At 46.9% G+C, this 17,140-nt stretch overlaps 1 protein-coding gene across 5 annotated transcripts in view; it reads right to left on the reverse strand.

Annotated features, from left to right (window-relative positions):
• TEC (tec protein tyrosine kinase) overlaps window positions 1-17,140 on the reverse strand; it is a 166,619-nt gene that overhangs the window by 116,843 nt on the left and 32,636 nt on the right. The window contains exon 1 of one of the 5 annotated variants that reach the window (XM_014591939.2): window positions 10,858-10,933. The exons of 3 other annotated variants lie outside the window; for them this stretch is intronic. In XM_014591939.2, coding sequence (XP_014447425.1) covers window positions 10,858-10,896 — 39 coding nt within the window. In that variant the 5' untranslated portion in view covers window positions 10,897-10,933. Of the gene's footprint in view, window positions 1-10,857; window positions 10,934-17,140 lie in introns of those variants that run through there. One more of the 5 variants, XM_014591933.2, reaches the window with a different exon arrangement.

Raw genomic sequence — 17,140 nt, forward strand, 5'->3', positions numbered from 1 at the left:
ATGGTCTGCGCGCAGGTACCTAAAGGGGAGACCACAGAGCTCTCTCCCGTGAGGCTCTTAGACACCGGACAGCGTCCAGAATAAAAGTCCTGAAGATACAGACGTGTGGGTGTTCCTCAGCAGAAACTGCACACCCAGATCACGCGAGAAAGCCGATAATCTCTAGATCATCAAGAAAGAGGCAAATACCAATCCAAGATCTAACAACAAATAAGAAAAAAGCAATTTGGAAGAAACAAAGATTATGCAGAAAAAAGAATTTTTTTTAAAAAATCAATAAACTCAAAGAGTGGGACCAGCAGTTAGCCTAATGGCTATGTCTCTGAACTCCCATGCAGTTGAATGCGGTTCAAACCCTGGACCCGGAGGCTTAAACTCACGCCAGCCGCGTGTGTGTGCCCAAGATGCCGAGAGGAGAATGGAGGAGAAGGGATTGCGGCGTGACCATCCCCCCTGGGGGGTGATTTCTCGCTTTCTATCTCTCTGTCTCTGTCTGTCTCTCTGGCGAGCGCACGCGCCCTGTAGCAAAAACCTCTCCAAAAAAATAAATAAATAAAAATAAACTCAAAGAGTTAAAAGAAGATACGACATGCATGAAACAAGGTCAGGATGCAATGAAGAAAAGGGAGCTATCCAGAAACTTAAAATAAGATAGCAGAAATGAAAAACAGAATATAAAATTTAGAACATCTCCCGAGAAATAAAAACAGAATGTCAAAAAAAAAACCCTTAAGAATTGGGAAGAAAATGCAATAAAAGTAGACAATCCCCCCAGCAAGTTTAGTATCTTAAAAACAGGTGTCCCAGAAGGGGAAAGGAAATAAAATACAAGTGAGAAAAAGATCAAGCAAAAAATCTGGAAAAATTTCACCAACCTGAAGGTTATTTCCAGATTGAAATACAACCAAGTCAGGGCATATGTCATAACCTTTCAAAACTATGGAAGTAAGCAGAAGATTCAGCAATCTTTTTTTTTTTTTTTTTTGCTATAGGGCGTATGCGCTCACTGGAAAGACAGAGACAGAAGCTTCAGCATGGGTGGGGAGCACTCTGTGAAGGAGAGCTATCCCCTCCCTGGCAATACCAGTAGCAATAAAAAGTCGTTAGGCAATAAATACCCATCATTGAAAAAGCAAGAAGCAGCTACGTTCGCACATTACTTAGCGGATATCAAAAAACAAAATAACGATTTACAGATCAAATGGGCTTTTACTCATGACTCATGAACGGGCCACCTCCATCCTACAAAATAAAATGAGAGCTCCCGCTGGGCAGAGGCAGAAGAGTGAGTTTTGTGAGGCGGGACCAAGGAGCCAGAATACCAGGGAGCGAAGCTGGCTGCCTAACACCCACTGACTAAAGTTACTGTGCTTGTAAGCATTACAGAGAAGACTTGTTATGACTCTGATTCGGGTAGACTGCAATCTCCTGTTTTCAGGAAAAAGTGGTCTGCTCTGGGACCCGCGGGTTCTGTAAAGTCTCAGTTTGACTATGTGGAGTTGGGCGGCAGAAAGCGAGAAATCACCCCCCGGGGGGACGGCCACGGTGCACTCCCTCCTCCTCTGTTCAGTCTCAACAAGAGCCGCCCATAGTTTTTTTTTTTTTAACAAAATACAGTGATACCCGAAAGTTTGAGAATAAGTGTGAAAAAGTGAGTGCCTCTGGAAATCAGATTACTACTGGAGGTGGCAATGTGAGAGTATGAGTCCTCCCCTCCTTCCCTGAGCCCCAGTAAGACATGAAAGCACAGAAAACAGAGAAAGATAATCCCATCTGCAGTGACCCAGAAAGGTGGCCTTCAAGCCCGAACTACAAACTGTGGGATACCTACTGCCAAATACCATGGACACCGGATCACGCTAGGGGACGACGCTCAGGGCAGATTTTCCTAAAGGAAAGCATCCTGGTCTTGAAAGGTCAACTGAATGACCTTTAATAAGACAGTAAGATGAGAGGGGTAGGCAGACCACAGGACAGGCAGGGTGTACCCCTACGGAATTACTACTTATACTGACAAGTAATAAAAGCCGTGGTCATCATTTTAGGCGTTACTATTTGCTGTGTGTTGGCACTGTCCCAACCACTAAGCGCTTCAGAGGTATTAGTCGTTTCATTCTCCAACCTTCTGAAGTAGGCACTAGTCCTGCCTACATTCACAGATCACAGAGGAAGAGCCGTGGTTTTGTTTTGAAGAGAGATGTTTGCTATAGGGTGCGGGGGTTCGCTGGAGAGACAGAGAGACAGAAAGTAAGAAATCACCCCCCGCAGGGGGATGGCCATGCTGCAATCCCCTCTCCTCCATTCTTTCCTAGGGATTTTGGGCATGCACACACACACGCGCGCACACACACGCGGGCGCACACACATGCACGCACCTGGAGTGATTTTCAAGCCTCCAGGTCCAGAACTCAAACCACAGTGGACCATTTGGGAGTCCAGCACCCTAACAACCTGCTGGTCCTGAGTTGTGTTTGGTTTGGTTTGTTTTCTTAATAAAAAAAAAAAATTATTCAGTTCATTAAAAGCATTGACAAAAATAATCATTTCAGTTTCTTTTTTAAAAAATAATTATTTTATTTAACTTTATTTATGTATTTATTTATTTATTTTAATTTGCCCCGAGAAGGACCAAGTGAGAGAGAAAAAGTGAGAAAGCAAGCCACCAGCCCAGGCCTCAAACTGCGAGTGACCATGTGGGAGTCCAGCACCCTAACCAGCACACCACCGTCTGGCCCCAATAATTTCAGTTTCAATATAACAACTTCACAAAAGATTGTAAGCATTTTACACACCAGTCAGACCTAAGTGCTGTTCTGATGACAGATAAATTAACAAACACTATTGTAAACTATTTCAGACAATACAAAAAAAAAACGGGGCTTTGTTTTTGTTTTGTTTTTTTCGAGAGAGATTTTTGTGCTCTAATCCAGGCGTCCTAGCGGCACAGCCCCTATTCATTACACCATCCGCCCTCTCCAGCAGGAAGGACCGAGAACCAAAGGACAAAGCCCAGCGACGCGCCTTCCAGTCCCCTGGTTTAGGGCAATTGCGAAACTGGGCTGGACTCCGTCCCTGACCTCTTCCTCCCTTCCTTGGCATTCGGAAGTCATGGTTACTGGTGTGGCGAGAGCAGACGGTATCCTGGCCGGGACGGTCCGTGGAAATTCGGCAGGGCTGGCAATCTCTGCACCGCAGCTGGCCCTCGGTTTGCACACTCGGCATCCCGAGGACACTGCAGCACGCCGCTCAGCCCTGCAGGGCTCGTTCTGGGGGTGGGAAGTCCACGGGCTTTGCAGATGGCGGAAGGCAGACCTCAGAGCACAGCAGGGCGTGGTCTGTATCCACCCGGCTTTCTCTCTCCGGTCTCCAGGTTTTAAGAGACGGCCAGTGATTTCTCTCTCTCTCTCTCTTTTAAGAGATATTTTTGCTATAGGGTGCATATGCTCACCAGAGAGACAGAAAGTGAGAAATCACCCCCCGGGGGGATGTCCACGCCAAAATCCCATCTTCTCCGTTTTCCTCTCGGGATTTTGGGCATGCGTGCACACATGGACCTGGCATGAGTTTTAAGCCGCCGGGTCTGGGACTTGAACCATGGTTGACTATGACGTAACTATTACGCCATCTGCTGGTTTTCAAGCCACTGCTAAGCAGGACACTAACTTGTCAATACCAGAAACTGAGGAGAGGTGTCCTCGCCCAGGAAATCGCCGGCTCGGTGCTCTAATTAGGAAATGAAGATGACACGAACTTCAGAGGACTCCAGCTTCCTCTCCCGGCCCCAACTCAGGGCTGCAAATCACTTATTTAATCAAACTCGAAACTGCAACCTCAGCCCCTTTTCTCCGTGTCTCGGGGATCGAACACCTGAGCGCTATCCTCTTTTCTCTGACTGCTCACTGTCGGAAGCCGATCATGGAAGCTGGCTGTCTCACAGTGAGAAACCCGCACCGCAGACTTGTGGTCTCGGGCCGCGGCTGCAAACCTGGGCAGTGAGCGGATAGAGGGGCCTCAGCTTCGCATCAGCCACTTTAGCCAACAGGACTCGGAATATTTTTCATCGGGAAAGGCTCTGCCTGAAAGAAATGCTGATTTTTAAAACACACGTGGCCACAAGGACCATTCTAATCAATGTGACCTTTCGTGATATTTTTGATCAAGGAAACAGAGGTGTTAAAAACAGGAAAAGAAGTGAGAAATAGGAAAAAAAAAAAAAAAAGAGAGAGGTGGCTGTGGGTTACGTTAAGCTGGGATGGGCAGGGTGCAGTAACTAAGAAGGAACAGAAGAGCCAGTTACCGCGGGAGGCAAAGGGGGCGGTGCTCACGTCAACGAAGAAAGGCCGAGGTGAGGTTGTGGGAATTCTCATTTACTAGGTTATGTCTTATCGGCCATATATTGCCAATATCCAGAAATATTTTACCTCCAAAATCAGCCGTGTATAAAATTCCATCCAGTCCTTGGGAACGTCCTAATTAGCAAGTTTACGTAAAGCCCTCGTGTTAAGAAGTTCTATGTCAGGAACCAGCAGTTAGCGTAATGGCTATGTCGCTGGACTCCCACGGAGTCGACCGCGGTTCGCGTCCCAGACCGGTGGCTTAAAACTCACGCCGGGCGCATGTGCGTGCGTGTCCAAGATCCCGAGAGGAGAATGGAGGAGAAGGGATTGCAGCGTGACCATCCCCCCGGGGGGTGATTTCTCGCTTTCTGTCTCTATGTCTCTCTCTCTCTGTCTGGTGAGCGCACGCGCCCTATAGCAAAAAACCTCTCAAAAAAAAAAAAAAAAGAAGTTCTATGTCGGGGGGCCGTCAGGTGGCATGGAGGTTGGGGGCACTGGACTCCCACATGGCCGACTGTGGTTCGAGTCTCAAACCTGGTGGCTTGCTTTCTCACTTTCCCTCCCTCTCGCTCTCTGTGGCTCTTGGTCTGTCCCTCTCTGGTCTAATTTAAATAAATAAATGAAGTTAAATAAAATAATTCTTTAAAAAAGAAGTTCTATGTCAGAACACACGGCCTTGATACACTCCTCATCCGAGCTCTAGACTGTAGCTTTTTGCAATTTTAAGAAACCTAGAGGGAATAAATGTCAGGTGGACATTTTACCTGAGAAGTCAAATGCTGTGTGCCAACAGAACCTATAGATTATGTTTTATTTATTTATTTAGAGAGATTTTTTGCTATAGGACCCATGAGTTCGCTGGAGAGACAGAGAGGGAGAGAGTGAGAACTCCTCACCCCAGAAAATGGCCACGCCACCATCCTTTCCCCTCCCAGGATTCTGGACACACACAACCATGCGCCCAGTGTGATTTTCAGGCGGCTAGGTGCAGGATCCAAACCATGGTGGCCCGTGTGGAAGTCCAGTGCCTTAAGCACTATGCCACCTGCTGGCCCCAATAGGTTGTACTTCGATCCCAAAGTACCTAACCGGACAGCTCGGCTTAAACCCTGTTCCCTGCGGTAAGACAGGGTTAAATCGCAGAAATACCACCCAAAAAAAAAAGTGCTAGGATGACTTCAGTCCGAATGCGGGGACCTCCCGGGCTCCCCATTTCACATGAGAACAAGACAGTAAAGCTGTGACCCTCGCCTTCCTGATCTAGTGAGCAAAAGCACCCCGGGACGCCTGTACTTCTGAGTTCTGAGTCTTCGTCACTTCTCCCTGGGCCCGTAACACGCCGCAGGCCGCAAAGCTCCGCGCGTTCGGTCCCCTTAACCTGCTGACGACACACAAGGTGACGATCCAAGGACCAGCAGGTCTACACCCGCAGCCTTCACTCTGTACCGAGAACCCCTGCGCAGAACGTGAGGGAAGGCCCCCAGGACCTTCCGTGGCAGAGGCCAGCCGGCTCAGGTGCCCCGGCACAGCCTACCACCCCAGGGGAGCGAGCGTGGCGGGAGGGAGGGCGCAGGTGCAGGTGGACCTGGAAGTGGGCTGAGAGGCGCCCCCAAGAGCTGCTGCTGCTGCTTGTCCCCAGATCGGAGACCCCACATTGATTGAACACGCCCTCCTCTAGGAGTCCCGGGCCTGGTCTTCACTGTGGTCTTCACCTCGGTCTGCTAGGCCGGGCTGGTGCCTGTGTTCTGATACAGAAGGGGAGGAGGCACACGGAGCAGAGGTGGACAGTGCAGCCTCGGAACACAAACCACGTGCAATGCCGCCAGGACGCCGGACCCCGACCACGCGGCGATGCAGGCAGCTGCTCTCAGCCACAGGAAGCACTCGCCAACCAGCTGACCACAGGCCCATCCTGTCCCCTGTACACGACTAGGTCCTGCTGCTCTGCTGCCACTCCTTCCCACCAAAGGACGGACGCAGCGGCCAGCAAGACGCTTGCAAGTGAAGCCCGCGTCTTCGGAGGGCGAGGTTTTCTAGTATCTCTGGGTGCTGCTGAGGACCTGCTCGTCACACTTAATGCCCCGGGAGCTGAGACTCTCACAGCGAGTCAGTTAGACAATTCATTGAAAACATAAAGAACAAAGCCTGGCCCGGCATGGGCACACACTCTGGTTAACACCCACTGGGAGGCCAAGACCCTCGTGGCAACAGCTCTGCCCCGTCCATCGCCGCCCACACCCGCGTCAGCCCACCGCCCCCCGCCTGCACACACGGTCACGCGTGCTTCCCAGCCTGCTCTGCAGTTAGGCGTGGCCACTGGGCTGAGTGAAGGCCACCAGAAGGGTGAAGTGACTGTGCTTCCTCGGCCACCTTCAACACAAAGACAAAGACTTCCTCTGGATTTCAGTGCAGGCCCCACTCCTCCCAGGCCACCAGGCATTACCCTGGAAGGGGTGGGAGGGAAGGAGCTGGCAGGACCAGGTCCTTGAAAGCCACACCCCAGTCCAGACTGGCTAGCTTACTCTGTGAAGGAGAAAGACATTTCTATCTTATTTCAAAAGTGACTTAATCTATTCTTAATCTTCTTAAAGGGACACCCTTACAAAAACTCAGAGCTTTCTGATGCTTTGGGGGTGGGGGAAATGGCCCTGTTTAGAACAGTGCCGACAAACTAAAACAAAAAGTGAAGGAAGTAAAATGTTTATCATGCATTTTTGTAAGGAAAACATGATGCCAAGAGGGCAATATTCGACTCTTTATTCTAAGAATCTAAGTATCTCTAAACGGTACTAATAGGAGATAAAATAAACACATTCTTACTTCACTTTTGAGGATGGAGTATAAAGATTTTTCTTGCTTCTCCCACTCACTATTAAATTGAAGTGGATTCACTTTAAGTGACAATACTCTGGCACCAATTCTCAGGTGAGAAAACTTCTGGTATAAAATAGATATTGCTGTTTCTAGATTTCAGTGGGAAAGCATAACAAATGAAATAAAATGCAAACAGTAACTTTCTCAAGTGGGTAAAGTAATTTCCAGCACCTTTTACTAGGAGAACGCAAGGGAATAAAGAAAAGTAACTTGGAAATTATGTATAAAGCAAATCAAATACCAACGTCTATTCCTGAGCTACAGCAGTCTAAACTGCTTTCATAAGAAACATTCATCTGTATCTATATATTATTATTCTAAAAAGAGAAATAGAGTTGGGAACCAGCAGTTAGCGTAATGGCTATGTCGCTGGACTCCCACGTAGTCGACCGCGGTTCGCGTCCCGGACCCGGTGGCTTAAAACTCACGCCGGGCGCGTGTGCGTACGTGCCCAAGATCCCGAGAGGAGAATGGAGGAGAAGGGATTGCGGCGTGACCATCCCCCCTGGGGGGTGAAAAAAAAAAAAAAACTCTCAAAAAAAAAAAATAAAAAAGAGAAATAGAGTTCAAATTATTATTGCATTCGTTTCCTTATATGACTGAGAAAGTTTATTTTTATTTATCTATTTTTATTATTTTTAAGTAATTATTTTTTAACTTTATTTATTTAATTTGACCAGAGGTTGGGGGAGGGGGTGGTGAGAAAGCAAACTGCCAGGTCGGGGACTCGAACTACAGTCGGCCATGTGTGAGTCCAGTGCCTTTAATCACCACACCACCTGCCGGCCCCTATTAGTGTTATTTTTAAAATTTGATTAAGAGAGAGATGGGAGAGTGGTGGGGGAGTGAAAAAGGAAGCCACTAGGCCCAGGACTCAAACCACAGTCAGCCATGTGGGAGTCCAGAGCCTTAACCACCATGTCACCTGCCAGCCCCAAGAAACTTTCTTTACTAAAAAAATTTAAAGAAGAAGAGAGACAAAAGAAGATAGGATAAATTTTAAAAGTCCTAAGAGACATCTCAACTAGCTGAAACGTGTGAGACAGTTGTGACAACTTAAACTCTACAGGGGTACTGAGGGTCTTCAGGCTTGCTGGTAAGAGCTGTTTGATGATATTAGAATTTAATGATATTAAATTAGTGTTAGATTGGGTATGTTTGCTCTGTGTGTGTGAGTTATATTATGATTAAATGTATATGAGTTTTTACCTTTTAGAGTTACATACCAAAATATTAGCAGATGAAACGTCTATGACATGTTTCATAATCTGGTGACAGGTATGTGGGTACGGAGACAAAAGAAAATTGCTCATAAATTAATAACCTTTGAAATTGAATGATGGATACAAAGGGTCCCTTATACAATCTTACTTTTGCTTATATTTGAAATTTTCTCTAATCGAAAGATTTTAAAATGTGTTTAAGATGGATAAAATGGTTTTTGTATCCCAGTATCCCAACTCTTTGGAATGGGTAAAAAATAGAAAAAAGTGAAATGAGGAAGGGAAGGGAGTACAAACCACCACAGACAGACAAAAGAAGAAGAGAGAGGTGGGCTCTCCTTCCTCGGGCCCCTGGTCCACCCTGCCTGCCTCACTGCAGACCCTCGGTCTTGCAAAGCTTCTAAGGGTTCCTCTGAGCCAGGTGAGCCTCTGATCCCGCGATATGACACCACCTCCTCCGATAGATGGGAATGTGCGGTTTCTAGCCACCCAACATAAAGCCAGTCTAATGCAACAGGTAATAACTCTGCTCTGTTCAAGTTCCGTAGACACTGGAGTTGGGTTTCCAAGTGTACAGAGGGAGAAAACTCGTACAACTAACCAGACAGCAGCACGCACGAGGCAGTCAGAAGTGAGCACGCCCCAATGGGAGCCCCTTTCCAAGTGATCGAGAAGGTCCCCAGGACCAGCTGCAAGCTGACACTCCAAGCACACTAGGACGAGGGGCGAATTTGACCCGAGAATGTTTCCCCTTATTTCTAGGCCATGTGGGGCTCAGTTAATGGAGCGTTTCCCTGTAATGCTAATGGTTATGTACCTGATATCTAAGACGGAGAAAAGAAACCAATAAAAACACGAAAGCCATAGAAAACATTCTCACACATCGCTTGTAACAAACAGAAATTATAGCTACATTCAAAAAACGTCATAGGGGCTGGCTCCGCAGCCTAGCAGATAAGAGAGCTGGATACTGCATGGCCAGCCGTGTCTCTAGTCCCAGCTCCAGCAGGAAGGAGCGCACAGGTGCATGTGTGCATGTTCAAGACGCACACATGTCGGAGAGATGGAGGGACCGTGGGGTAACCACATGCAATCGGGAGGGTGCTTTCTCCCTCTCTTTCTGTGTCTCTGTCTCTCTCTGGTGAACACAAACACTCTCTGGCAATTAAAAAAAATATTAAAAGCCCTGGTAAAAGCCGCGATCCAACCACTGTTGGGAAAATGCCCAGTGCCATTCCTGCGTCCTCTCGCGGATGAAGTCCACGGGCCACTGCTTCCCTGATCCCTGCTGTCCCGTCACTGTCAGGACTGGCCCGTTTGCGTAAGTAAAGACAGTTGCCAGTTTACTAACGCTGCTCCCAGGAAGGTGCGGGACTGTCTTCCCACCTGAAATCTACAGGGCTGTGACTCCGTCCACTCACATGGTGCTGGGAAGACACTGTGACCACCAAGGCTAGGTCATAAAAGGCCCAGTGACCCCGACCGGGTTCCTCTGGGCCCCTGGCTCTTCGGCAGCTGCAGTCCTGAGAAAAGCCCATGCCGGACAGAGACTCCACACTCAGGAGTCTGGGACAGAGCTCCAGCTGAGCCCAGCCTGCAAATGCCGCCAGGCCAGGGGCAGACGTGGGCGGGAGAACCTTCAGGAGATCGGCCACCTTCGGTCAAGGCACCACTCAGCAGCCGTCAGGCTTTCCAAGATATCAGCCTCGATTTTGTGGGGCAGAGACAAGGCACCTTCCACGCACACTGCACAATTCTTCACCTACAGAGCTCAGGAGGGAAGTACAACGTCCGCTCTTGGGGCCGGCAGGTGGCATGGCGGTTAAAGGGCTGGACCTGCACATGGCTGACCACGGTTTGGGAACCGGACCTGGTGGTTTGCTTTCTCACTTTCCCTCTCTCTGATCAAACTGGAAAATAATCATACTACTAATAATAAATAAAGTTAAATAAAATACTTCTTTTAAAAAATTATTTAAAAAAAAAGTTTGCTCTTGGTGTGCCTTTAAGTTCTGGGCGGTTTGTTTGTATGTTTTTATGTTTACTTCTTTCTTCCACACAAGGGGATGGAGAAGTGACAGACAGAGAGACTTGGCAATGATGCACCCCCAGCCTCAGGCAGCCCCAGTCAGGGCCCCCGCTGCAGACACAGAACGCCCCCCTGCATGGGGCAGTCTCAGAGCCTCGCCCTGCCCTGCTGTGCCCAGCTGGCCGCTCTCACTTCTTCCCCAGCAATAGCTGGCCGGACACACGCTGTAGCACCCCTGTTCTCACCCTCGGCCCACCCACATCTAGTCCCTGTCCACCTTTTTTTCCCATCCCTCAGGTGTTTCCTCTTCTTCACTTAACTACCTTTTGACCATGTCAGTCCATAAGCTGGCCCGCTGGAAAAGCCTATGTAAATCCTTCATCCTGACACTTACCGCATAGCTATGGCAGATGACGAACTCTGTACTGGACATTGAGATGATCACAAAGACGAACAGAACTTGGGAACCAGCAGTTAGCATAATGGCTATGTCGCTGGACTCCCACGTAGTCAACCGTGGTTCGCGTCCCGGACCCGGTGGCTTAAAACTCACGCCGGGCGCGTGTGCGTGCGTGCCCAAGATCCCGAGAGGAGAATGGAGGAGAAGGGATTGCGGCGTGATCATCCCCTCTGGGGGGTGATTTCTCGCTTTCTGTCTCTCTGTCTCTGTCTCTGTCTGTCTGGCGAGCGCACATGCCCGATAGTGAAAATCCCCCCCCCCCCAAAGAAAAAAGACGAACAGAACTTAATCTGTGCCCTAGAGAGACATGTTACAGGGTGACAAAAACACGGGCCAGCAGGCGGTGCAGAGGTGCAGGTGGTGCAGGTGGGTCCCACATGGTGGTTTGAGTCCCGGACTTGGCAGCTTGAAAAGCATGCTGGGCACGTGTGCACAACCGCCCAAACTCCCGGGAGGAACCTGGAAGAGAAAGGAATGCGGCAGGGTCATTGCCCGCCCCCCAGGAAGGTAAGTGACTGCTTGCTTTCCCTCTCTCTTTCTTTCTCTCTCAAGTGACTACATGCCTTACAACAAAATTGGGGGAGGGAGGGAGTGAGGGCCAGCCGGGTCAGGTGGTGGTTAAAGTAGCGGACTTCCACATGGCCAACCGCAGTTCGAGTCCTGTACCTGGTGCCTTGAAGAACACAGAAGCGTGTGTGCCCAAAACCTCAGTAGAGGAGATGGGATTGTGGCATGGTCATCCCCCTTGGGGGATGCTTTCTCACTTGCCTTCTCACTCTCTGTGTCTCTCTCCAGCATGAACACACACCCTGTAGCAAATTAAAATAAAAACCAATAGTGATGTTACAATTTGTTAAGAGCTATAAAAGTGGTACGTGCAAAGGGTTTCAGAATCATTAATAGTCTCTGATAATTGCTAATACGTGACCACTAAAGAGCAAACAATTGCCCCTTCTCAAAGTATTGTTAACCACTTCAATGAGGAGACCTAGCAGAATTTTTATAATATATGAAAATTCTGACAGATAGCTAGAAAGACGCCAATACATGAATAAAAGTAGATGTAATGTTCTTATTTTCAAAAAACGTTCTCACGGAGTGCATATGGAAATTCTTCCTTAAATCTGTGGTTTTAAGCAGAATTGTAAATAGGACATAAAAGTAAAAGAATACTAGCATTGGGACCAGCAGGTGGCATGGCAATTAAGACACTGGACTCCTACATGGCTGACTGTGGTTTGAGCCCCGAGACCTAGCAGTTTGAAAACCACGCCCAGCATGTGTCTGTGTGTCTGTGCCCAAAATCCCGAGAAGAGAACAGAGAAGGGACGACATTGTGATCATCCCCCAGCGGGTGATTTCTCACTGTCCGCCTCACTGTCTATCTCTCTCCAGCAAGTGCGCATTCTCCATAGCAAAAACCTAAAATAATAAAACCTATAATAATAATAATAATAGTAATAATAATAAACAGTGTCCACTATTTCATTTTTAAAAGTTTTAGAGAAGTTCTCTACCACTGAGTTTAAATTTTGATTTTTTTTAATGTAGGAGAGAAGAAGCAAAACAGAAAAGCAATCATTGTAGTTAGAAAAGAATGGCTAAATTATTCATATTTTTTTTTTTGGAGAGGTATTTGCTATAGGGTGTGTGCGCTCGCCAGACAGACAGAAACAGAGAGAGCGATAGAAAGCGAGAAATCACCCCCCAGAGAGGATGGCCATGCCACAATCCCTTCTACTCCATTCTCCTCTCGGGATCTTGAGCACACATGCACACGCGCCTGGCATGAGTTTAAGCCACCGGGTCCAGGATTCAAACCGCGGTCGACTATGTGGGAGTCCAGCGACATAGCCATCACGCTAACTGCTGGTCCCAATTATTCATATTCTTTACAGACTAGATGCAATCAAAGAATATACTTGAAATTAAAATAACTAGAAAAAAATTTTATTTGGATTCCATTATAGAATAAAAAACACATTGTCATGCAGAAAAAATTTTCAATACACTTGGTACAAACCTTCTGAATAAACAGGTGAATAATGTTGAGACCCAGGCCAGTCCGCGTGTTACAGAACTGAGAATGGTTTCATGGAACTGGCAGAGTTTTACAAAGGTTTGAATATAAATACTGTATTCCACAGACACTTCCCTCTCCCACCAACCTACTACTCTCACCATCTTCTCGAAAGCCCACAAATTTGTGCCATTCATTCGAGTCCCAGACCCGGCAGCTTAAACTCATCCTGGTCATGTATGCATGCATGCTCATGATCCTGAGAGGAAAATGGAGAAGGGATTGCAGCATGGCCATCCCCCAAGGGATGATTTCTCATTTTCTGTCTCTCTGTCTCTCTCTGTCTTTCCGGTGAGCACACGTGCCCTATGCCAAAAACCTCTCCAAAAAAAAAAAAAAATTTGTTTTTGATTTATAAGTGTGTGCCTTGTCAACATCTAGAAAGAAACTGAGATGCCTTACAACAATACTCATGAACAAAATGTAACCAAGTGTAAGACTTGTGCACCAAAAACTATGAAACACAGCGGAAAGAAATTAAAGAAACCCTAAAGGAACAGAAAGACATCCCATATCCATGGATGTAGACATATTGTTAAAATAGCGATACGCTTCAAATGCATCTACAGATTCAAAGCAATTTCTATTTAGTTTTTTTTATACAGAATGAAAAGGCTGATCCTAAAATTCATACAGTAAAGATGAATAGCCAAAACAATTGTGAAAAAAATAAAGTGAAGCTGGAGGACCCATACTCCCAATTTCAAAACTTACCACAACATTACGGAAATCAAAACTGTGTGGCACTGTGTATAGACAAATGATACAAAACAGGGTCCACAAATAAGCCCATATGTCTACGATCAACAAGAGTGTCAAGACCACTCAATGACAAATCATAATCTTTTAGCAAATGGTGTTGGGATGACTGACTACAGATGAATTTGGACTCCTACCTCAGGCCAGACACAAATATTAGCTAAAAATTAATAAAAGATAATTAAAGAACTAAAATTATAAAACTATTAGAAGAAAACACAGGTATATATTTTCATGACCTTAGATTAAGCAATGGTTTCTTAAATATCATACCAAGGACATAAGCCACAGAAGCAAAATAAATTAGACTTCATTAACTTAAAAACTTTTGAATGTCAAACGGTATCAGTGGAGCCAGAGAGTGGCACCATGTCAATGCAACTGCACTCACATGGGAAGGTCCCAAGTTTGCTTCCAGGGCCACCCTGTATTAATAGGATGCACACATGCCTGTGATCCAGACTGGCTAAGTCGGGGGCTGGATCACAGCATGGAGACTCTTTGGGGGAAGGAACCTCTCTCTCTTCCTCTCTCGCTCTCACAGAGAAAAATCAATGAATAAATTTTTTAAAAATGAGACTATCATAAAAGTTAAAACACAAACCACAACTTATTGCAACTGATATATCTGAAAAGGTCTCGTATCCAGAATACATAAAGACCACTTGCAAGTGAATATTAAAAGGACAAATAACCAAACTTAAAAATGGTCAAAGGGAGGCCAGCAGGTGGCATGATAGTTCAGCACGGGATCCACATAGCTGACCCCTAGGTTCAAGTCCTAGACCTGGAAGCTTAAAAAACATGTCAGTGTGTGTGTGTGTGTGTGTGTGTGCGTGTCCAAAATCCCGAGAAGAGAATGGAAAAGAAGGGACTATGGCATGAGCATCCCCCTTGAGGGGTGATCTCTCACTTCCTTTCTCTCTCCTCTTTCTCTCGGGCGAGCACATGAGTCCTACAGCAAAAATCTAAAAAAATAATTGTTTAAGTGTTTTTAAAAATTGGGCAAAGGGCTTGAATAGACATGTCTCCAAAGAATGTAACAGAAATGGCCAATAAACACATGAAAAGAAGTGTGACATCATTAGTCACTAAGGAAATGCAAACCTAAACTACAACAGACCACATCTCACCTGCACTAGGATGGCTACAACTATAAGGAAAAGCCGGAACGAGTATTAGCAAGGATGAGAATAGATCAGAGCCTCGTACACTGCTGGTGGGAATGCTGGAGCAGCCACTTGCAAACATCTGGCAGGACCCGAGAGGTTCAGCTAACACAGAGTCAGCACGTGACTCAGCGTTTCCACGCTTAGTGCGTACCCAGGAGAACAGAAAGCACTGACAGAAACGTGTGTGCAGCTGCACGCGAAAGCAGTCCTGCTCGTAAGAGCCAAAACGAGCCCAGCCTGGCAGCCAGTTCTAGCTTGACAGATTCCGGCACTGGAAGCCAAGGGCTGACTGCGGTTCAGACCCCCAGGTTGACCTGAAAACCCCCAGGTACATGCGTGGGTGCCAAGATCCCAAGGAGTTAGAAGGCTGGGGAAGGTGGGGTGCAGTCGGAGACCCAGTGAGGGTGCTTTCTCTCTCACACACACACCTTCGCACGCACAGACTCTATCATGAAAGAAAAATAAACAAAGTTAGGAAAAAAGTAAAATAAGCCACCTAGGACCTGGGCTGTCCCCTTTCGAAAAAAAAAAAAGAAAAGAAGAGAAAAACAGCCAAAAAGTAGAGACAACCCAATGTCTATCAACTAACAGAATGTGCCTTACAGCACGGAATGAGATATTAATCTAAAGGAGCATAAAGAATGAAAACGCTGGCATGAGGCGTGACACGATGACCCTCAAAAACGTTCTGTGAAATAAAAGAAGACAGATACAAAAGCCTACCGGTTACATTGATCCTATTCTATGAAAAGTCCAGAATACGGCCATCTCTATAGGCAGAATGACTGGATATGAGGAGAGCTTTATGAACACAAGGTTCTTTTTTGGGTACAAACTCTGGAATCAGGTGCTGGCAGGTGCATGGCATTATAAATAAGACAAAAACCACTGTATCGTACTGCTTTACATGATAAATATTGTGTTAATTGAACTTTTTCTCAATAGAAGATTTTCAAGAAAAAACCATGTATACCATGTAAACAAAATGCAGATGAAAATTAAAAGTAAAAGGAGAAGTCAGAAATCAAAGGGCGAGGGAGGAACGCAGCGGCCCTATGCAGGTTGGTTCGCACACTAACCCACGGCAAATGCTGAACAGTCAAAATCAGCCTTGCCTGTCCCAAGGAAGTCGAGGTCCCAGGGCAGACCGAGATGCTTTCTCTGGGCGAGTCCAGCACAGCTCTGGCAGGAATGTCCAAACATTCTGCCACATAGCTTTAGATAAAGACAAGAGCAGAAAAACGCTTCATAACGAGTAGCATAAAAACAGGAATCTGGGGGCCAGGAGGCGGCGTGGTGGCCGAGGCACTGGACACCACGTGACTGACCACAGGTCAAGTCCCAGACGTGGTGGCTTGCTTTCTCACTTTCCCTCTTTCTCTCTCTCCCTGGTGAGCGAATGTGTCCTGTATAGCAAATTTAAAAATAATAATAATAATAAATAAAATTAAATAAATACTTCTTTAAAAACAAATGAAAAGCAGAACCCTGTCACCTCCCATGAGCCTGAAGGCTGGCTGCAGTCCTGTCCTGAGGGTCCAGCGGGGCCTCGCTCCCACTTCAGGCACTCGCAGCTTCCTCAGCAGGACAGCCGGGGCTCGGACCTGGACCCTGATTGCAAGGCCTGTACACAACGGACTCCCCATCTCCGAACACCTCCCATCTGCTATGGTCTCGCCTCACCACCATAGCAAGTCCCACAGCCACGCCCAGGATCTGGATGTACAGGGACCAGCCACAGTGAACAGATACCAGGAAGGGAATCACCCAGGCCTCTCTGCGGACAGTGTAGCCCAGGGTAAAATTGGGTTTCTGGTTTTTTGGTTTAGCATTATATAAAGTAGCAGGCCTGGGCTTGAGAACCAGTGGTGTGAAAAAAATATTTATCTTCAACCACCAAATCACATTTCGCACGGTGAGATGCTCGTGAAGAGCCTTTGCAAGCTACGGCAAAGTGAAAGAGCAGGGGCTTCGCATGTCCCCGACAGCCCATCGGGGCATGAAGCCCCCAGTGCGATGGGGCACCAGCTGGCAGTCTGTGGCTGGCTCTCCTTCCTCTGCTGAGCCCCGGGTAAGAGAAACCCATGCTATGACTCTACCGTACACTGTGAATCAACTCTAAAACGCTTATTGCAATAAGTTATGTATTAAATTTAGAGCTTCTCAAAATCCAGGTGGACTCCACAGAGTCCCATCAGCAGGCAGG

This window comes from Tupaia chinensis, unplaced genomic scaffold, assembly GCF_000334495.1.
Source record: "Tupaia chinensis unplaced genomic scaffold, TupChi_1.0 Scaffold000054_1, whole genome shotgun sequence".
NCBI classification, from domain to species: Eukaryota; Metazoa; Chordata; class Mammalia; order Scandentia; family Tupaiidae; genus Tupaia; species Tupaia belangeri.